This window comes from Geospiza fortis, unplaced genomic scaffold (assembly GCF_000277835.1).
Source record: "Geospiza fortis unplaced genomic scaffold, GeoFor_1.0 scaffold339, whole genome shotgun sequence".
Taxonomy (NCBI): Eukaryota; Metazoa; Chordata; class Aves; order Passeriformes; family Thraupidae; genus Geospiza; species Geospiza fortis.
In genome coordinates this window covers 292,068-299,586 of record NW_005054611.1, presented here as the reverse complement: position 1 = coordinate 299,586, position 7,519 = coordinate 292,068, and the positions used below count along the sequence as shown (strand labels likewise).

The 7,519-nt window shown below is 38.3% G+C and overlaps 1 protein-coding gene across 1 annotated transcript in view; it reads right to left on the bottom strand.

Moving 5' to 3' along the window:
• The window catches only part of CCNH (cyclin H), a 10,007-nt gene extending 9,805 nt beyond the window's left edge, over positions 1-202 (bottom strand). Inside the window, 1 exon segment of the mRNA XM_005430256.2 lies at positions 8-202. Coding sequence (XP_005430313.1) covers positions 8-126 — 119 coding nt within the window. The 5' untranslated portion in view covers positions 127-202.
• Between the last annotated feature and the right edge of the window lie 7,317 nt (positions 203-7,519).

Genomic DNA, 7,519 nt, shown 5'->3' with positions numbered 1-7,519 from the left:
CCCGCGCCCCTCCCCGCTGGCCGCCGCCCTGGCCCGGGCCCGGCGGTTCCCCTCAGCGCGGAGCCGCGCCAGTTCCTCCTCGCCTTGGAAGGTCCAGTGCCGGCGCTGCGTGCTGCTGTGGAACATTGCTCAGCAACATGTCCGCATTCGCGCGCGGCACGCCGGGAGCCGCCTTAGCTCCTGGGGCGCGGCCGAGCAGGCCCAGGACACTCCCTCCTGGGAGAGGGATGTTTCCGTTTCCTTTTCCAAACTTTTCCGTTTTAAGGAAGAACTGTGGCAAAGCAGTATATCGTGAACTTTTGCAGAATAGCGGCACTCTTGTGTTTCTCTTTCGGTTTTATTCATATATACTTGCAAATTTACATTGCACTTGTGCAGCCTTACGTCGAGTGCTGGGGACAGTTTTGGGCACCGCAATGTAAGACAGACATTAAGCTATTGTAAAGCATGCAAAGGAAGGCCATGAGGATGATGAGGGCCTGGAGCAGAAGCCATATGAGGAGTAGCTGAGGTCACTTGGAATGTTCAGCCTGGAAGAGACTGAGGGGAGACCTCATCATTGCAGCCTACAACTTCTTGTGAGGGAAGAGGAGGGGCAGATACTAATCTCTTTGTGGTGACCAGTGACAGGACTCGAGTAAATACCATGAAGTTAAGTCATTGGAGGTTTAGGTCGGATATCAGGAAAAAGTTTTTGACCCATACGGTAATTGAGCACTTGCACAAACTCCCCGGGGAAGTGGTCACATCACCGAGTCTGATGGATTCAAGAAGTGTTTGGACAATGCTCTCAGGCGCATGGTGTGATTTTTGGAGAGTCCTGTGCAGGCCCAGGAACTGAACTTTATGATTGTGGTGGGCTCTGCCAAGTCAGAATATTCTGTGATTCTGCTCCCTTAAGTTACTTCAGTAGTCTCCTGCTTTCCCCAGATAACTACTAGATATAAAATCCAATTATGCTTTTAAGGAAGCAGCATTTCATAGCCTCCATGCTTCAGCCAGAAATTTTAGATATTACTGTGTAGTATCTAATATTTGTATTTGAAGTATGTGTGGAAATGATGTAGAACATACTTTTGTGGACAGTCACAGGCATTGGAGTTAAAAGTGTTACCCAACAAGTTGTGTTCTTTTAAAAGGAGTTTATGCAGCAGTGGGGGAAAATTCCTGTAACCTTAGCACAATAGTGTTTGATCCCTATCTAGGATTAATGCTTTGTTTCGTATCATACAGTGATTACTACAAACACTGGGGATAAATGTGGCTTTGTTTTAACTCTCTACATCTGTGACTAATAAGCCTTCTACCAACTGGTATGGGAAATTACGTAACTTTACTCATAATTTTTCAAATTAATTATTTTAATTATCTCTTCTAATTAATTGTTTTAATTATTTTGAAGCAATGTAATTTTACACTTTGTCATATGCCATTAGAACCAGCATTTAGCAAGGTTGTGATAAGCCAGTATTGTGGGATCATGGTTTGGGAAAATTACTGAAACTTTAAGTTTCGCTGAAACAAGTGTAATCAACACTTTGATATATTTCAATGATCCCAGATCTAGAAGGATGTTAACAAAGCCTTGCAGACACATCTGTTTTTGAAAGTGGACACAAGTAATGCAAAATTCATGAACCACAAGGATGTTTTGCAGAAACTCAAGATAAGGAAGAAAATAACCAAGTCAGTTCAGCAGATGTACTGGATATGCTGTTTGGGAAAAAGATAATAAAAAGACAGAAGAACTGGGCTAATTAGCATGAGAAGTGAGAAAACAAATAGGAGATCGAATACTAATTAATTAAGAGAATTACGGAACTTATAGCAAATGAACATTAATTTCTTTATTTGCTACAGTGTATAAATAGTGAAAAGTTTTGAAAGTGGATGTATTAGGTGAAGCTATCACCATGCACCCAACATATTGAAAAAATATCAGCTTTCTAACATAAAAAACTGGTTAGAGAGTTTCTTTCCTGGTTTTTAGTGACAAAGTGGTTCCTTGTGAACAGACATGACAAAGGTCCTTTCCCTAAACTACACAAGAAATAATTATCTATATAGTCTGAATCCATCAATACTTTGCCTTAAATTACAGTAATCAGCGCATCCAACATACATACAGTTTGAAATCTGATCAGATCTGAGTTCCAAGAGCCATATGTACAAAAATACCAGAAGGGTGTTGTTGTGCATCTGATTGTGACAGTTCCATCCCAAATTAGAGACTCCTAAATAGTGCACATTATTGTAACAATCAGTTTACTGAGTATTATTGTAAATGTGTTATTTCACAACATCACTCTAAGAGTAAAATGTAAGAATAGGAATGAAAATTTCTAAAAAGAGCAGTAGGGAGGATAAAGCAGGTTTTTTTTCCATTTTTTTATGATTCTATTTCTTTTATACCTTCCACTTTTCAGAATCTGTACTTCAAAGGTGTTTGGGTTTAAGGATACTGAACAACTACGGACTTCACTGATTGTAGTTCTTCCTTAACTTTAAATGGTATGATGAATTATTAGTGATTCTAAAATTCAGTCTGAAAGTGGACAAAGGCAGATTTAGGTAAAATATCTGGAAATGTAATCATAAAATACTCAGAAAAACCTTCATGTGCTTGGTCTGTGACCAAGCTACAAACAGAATCGAGAATTTACTGTTTCTAGTTCTCTATTGTTTCTTTTCACAATAGTGCTTTTCACAACATCTTTACCCACAATGCAATTTTGATATATTATCTTGTAGCCAAAGAGGTCAATAAAAATAAGAAATACTGCAATGTGATTTTTGTGCCAGTAATAAGGTCTACAAAGAATGGCATAGAATGCACTAATAAAGTGCAGAGTGAGTATAAAATGTTTTACTACATTCAGAAAGATAATTACAAGAACTGAAAAGTTTTTTGGAAAGTGAAGCTGTATGAGTTATTAATCAGTTGCTTAACTCAGTCAAATTTAAATGTTTGATGTCTGTCTTTTATGCTGTTTTAAAACATGTTATATGCAAAGATGTTTGTTCAGAATTATGCAAGTAGCAAGATAACCAAGCAAATCAAACTATGAGCTAATAAAAGCTCTCCAGTAGCCTAGGCATTTTAGTGTGTTCAGCAATTTCTCAGAAAAATTGCCCGAAGGTGTAAATAAATACCTACCACCTAAATACGGAGCACATTTTCGTGCTTGTATCAACGAATACCATAGAGGTATTCCTCCTGATGTTTTTTATGCCAGCCATGGCTGCTGTAAGTGTTCTTTATTTTTCTGTTTGAGGCATATAGTGAATCAGAATCTCTTGGAGGCTATAGAGAGGACCAAAAAGAACCAAGAAGCAGAACACACATCATCTAAGAAGGAGAAGATCCCTGAAGCACAGAGGCTCAGTCTGTACAGTTTACTGTTGAAAATAAACGTTCATAAAACCATTCAACTTTGACGTTGGTAGTGTCTTCTTAGAATAATATGTGAGGAAGGGGATTGCAAACACAAGAGTACAGCCCTTCAACTGAGTTATAATTAATACACCTAAATTAACATAATCAATTTCCTGATTTTTATTACCTTTTATTATCATCATTATTAAGCCTAACTGCAGATGCTCAGTAGCCTAAAACATTCAAAGAAGGGGTTAACCTTGCTGATGCTACTGGAGAGGATTAAAAGCTTTAGAGGTGAAAACACATTGATTTATTCTCATATGATGTTAATATTTGCTATATTTCATGCTGCTGAGAATTTATCAGTAGAACTAAATTTAAAACATAGTTTTAATTACTATGTTTTAGTTCTCATTTTTTGAATATACTTATATCAGAGGGTCTTCTTGATTTTGCAGTGTTTGGCTATCAATTGTCCTAGCACAGAAGCTAGTTAAAATCAGATTACCTTTCTTGCTTTGCTAAGTAGTATTTTGCTTTTATTTGATCTCACTGGTATCAGTGAGATTATTTCATTGAAGATGCATTATTCTATATTCTTAAAGTGTCCTTGTCATTCAAAGCATTACAAAGTATGCATATATAGCTATAACTACTTATATTGAATATGCAGTTCAGGGACATAAACTTTACAATCCTCAGCAGAAACACAGACTTTAGATAAGCAAAAAAGGATGAGAAACAACAGTTTGGAATTCATGACCTTTGGATTTTTAAATATTAAAAATTTTTGCATTTAATAATTTACAACTTCAGAAATACATTAAGTGTACAGTCTCAAATCACAAATCATACTAGCAAAACTGAAATATGATGAAGTGAAGATGTTTGTTTGTTCTTAAATTTGGAGCATTCAATTCATTCAGCAGGGAGGGCTGAATTCCTATGGGGCAATCAGAATTGAATATTCCTTTTGAGACCATGCAAGATGTCTGTTGGAGTCAGTACAAGATTTGCCTAAAGCCTAAGAGCCAAAGCTGGCTTTTGTGGAGAAGAGTGGTTATTTTTGCCATTTTTCACTGATGTGTCTTCAGTCATTTATAGAGAAAGTTCTGTTGCTTTTGTCCCTTCTTTCTTATTTTTCCTTCTCTGTTTCTCCCATACTGACTTTATCTTGATGTACTTGACCTTTGTTTTTAATTTCTTCACAACTGCATTCTTCCCCCACATTTCACTCCCAGTGTGTCATCTTGTAAGTATATAATGTAATTATTGACACTGATGCTAAAAAGTCATCACTGGATTTCTGGATGGGTTAAGAAACTGAGAATGTGAACTTTTGAGTTACTTATGCAACTGTATTCATATTCACGAAGTGCAGTTTGCAAAGCGGCACGTTTGCAAAGATTCCTTTGGAACCAAGTGTCTTCTTTCCCCCCCTCCCCCATTGCCACTACTTAAACCAGGCCACGAACCATGAACCCAATACATACGCATACTTCCAATACAAAGTAAGTAAATTAATTAGAATTATCTCATCCTTGAGCACCTGGATGCAGGGTCTCTCAGCTTAAGTACACCATGAGAGCAGCTCTCTCTCTCTGCAGCCCAGACAACCATCACCTGGCAGAAATTAGATGCTAAAAACAAAACAAAACAAAAAAACCCAAAACCCCAACCCCCCCCCCCAAAAAAAACCAAACAACCAACCAAACAAAAAAAACCCACCCAAAAAACCCAAGGAAACAAGAACAAAAAAACAAAAAAAGTTTTTTTAACTAAGTCAGATGTACCTCCTGGTTTGTTGAACAGAGTGGCTCGCAACCAGCCCGTCCCGCAGCAAGGGGCAGATCTCGGGTCACAGGGGCTTCTCTTGCGGCAGGGGAGCTCCAGGGCAAGGGATCCTGAGGGGATCCAGCTCTAGGGGAGCCCCTGAGGAAGAATCAGGTCTGCTACAAAAATGTTGGTGATAGCAGAGGCAGAGAGGACTGGCTCCGGAGCCTACCAAACCACAAGGAGTGGTCCGTGCCTGGCCAGGAGAGGAGGAGCTTGCGGTGCCTGCGGACAGCAAGTGCCGTGGCTGAAGAGGTAGTTGCTGTCCAGCTGCCAGTTCCTGGCAGTTATTGTCATCATATTGTGAAGCTCACATACCTTCTCAGTGATTTCTCATGGGCAGTTACTCAAAGCACTGACTCCTCCTTCTTCACAGCACAACCAACAAATTCCAACCCTCTTCACAGCACAGCCAGCAAACTCAAACTCTCCCCTCAACCAGCTAACCCATTCTTTTGTAGCACTCGTCATCTTATTGGACACAGCTGTGGCCTATTAAGGGCAGGCCTGTTCCTAATCTTTGGTGATTTGTACAGCTGCAACTCTTCAGGTGTGAGTCTACCTTCTGCACTATTTTCTTACTTTCTATCCCTCCACAGGCAGCAACTCTGTGTTTGCTTCCCTACTAAAAGAGCTTCTGTGCTACAGAAACTCAAGTCATGCTGCAACGCACTGAGTGTTTTACACTTGTGTGCTTTGTTCTAGAGCACAGTTTCCTCAGAAACAGGTGTCATCTGTAAGAAATGGTAGCAATGCTAAAACCTCTCACACGTATTGGCGCAACATGGCACTGAGTGTTCCCCACAGGGATTAATTTAAAGAAAAATATAATAGTGAGAAAAGATATGTGGTCTGAACTTACTGACACTACACATATTCTTCCATGACTTCAGGGCATTGTCCTGTAACACTCAGATTCCCTCTAAATGAGGTATTCTAGCAAAGGACATTCCATGTAATCCAGAGATAGACACTTATTTTCTAGGTTTATCCAGTTCATGTTCTACATCTTCATACTGAGGCAGAATTCCTGATCTGAGACTGAGAAAACTTTAATGAAAAATTCTCTCTAAGTATTTCAAATGACAGATGTTTTCTCTTCATTTTGCCTGGTGTAGGTACATCAGTCAAGTGGAGATGATTTGGAAAACACTAAAAAAATAAAACCATTATTATTATTTTATTTAGTGAATAATTAATTAATTACTTTCACCTGCAGTAAAGGTCTAGATGAATTTGGATTAAAACAATGGTTTAGGACTACAGAGATCTAAATTTTAGTGCCATCTTTGATGCAGAAATCCCGTTCTGAAATATTTTAGTTTTTTCAGCTATGAATCTCAATTCCAGTTTGTTTACCTTCAGAAAAATGAAGAATGAGGACATGAACTATTATGTTACTATGGAAATGAGTACCACAAAAGACCCTGGAATAAATATTGGAAAAATATGCAGCCATTACCTTATCATTTCCTCAATAAATCCTACCTCTCCCACACCATACAATTTGGCAGTAGTATGTTAAGGAAAGGTATACACACTTCAAATGTTGAGCCTTATATAAGGCAATTCCATCATATATAAACACAAACTAATAAGGACATAAAGAATTTGTGCATTCTATAGAATATTGTCAATATGCCTTACTCTGATACAAACACAGCAATATGTAAGCATACTAATTATCCATATGCAGCCTTTTTTTCCTGAGGAAGACAAATAAATCCTTATTTTCAAAATCTACCTCAAGTTTTGCTAATTCCTGTGCATTCAAACAGATTGTTCAATCTAAATAAATCCCCTGTTTTTCTTAGATTATCTCACATGGCTCTGTGCACTGAGGTTCATTTCAGTGAGGAAATATCCATGTGTGATTTTCAGTTTCTGAATGGAAACAGTGGCCAATGGTTGTAGTAAAACATGTCTGAAGTCAAGGCCTGCACATGGTATTAGCAAGCAGCTATTCTTACTCCTAACCTTCTTCAATAAATTCACAGGCCTCCTGCCACGTGTACCAGCATATATGGGCTTTTCAATTAGACCTGTGCTTTAGAGATTAATATGAAGTGAATACTACTGCATGTTTAAATGAAGACAGTGGCTAAGTTCTATAAGTTGCTATTGGCATATATATAGCTGCTTTAAGGACCTTTCTGTGTTTCCAGTGCTATGTAACCAAATATACATTTATATAACCATAAGATAGGAGACTAATTGATCAACGAAAACTTGGAGAAGAGTTACAAGTACTCTAAAGTGCAATGTTTACCAACTTTATATACTTGAGTAATAACAGAGGCTGGTTTC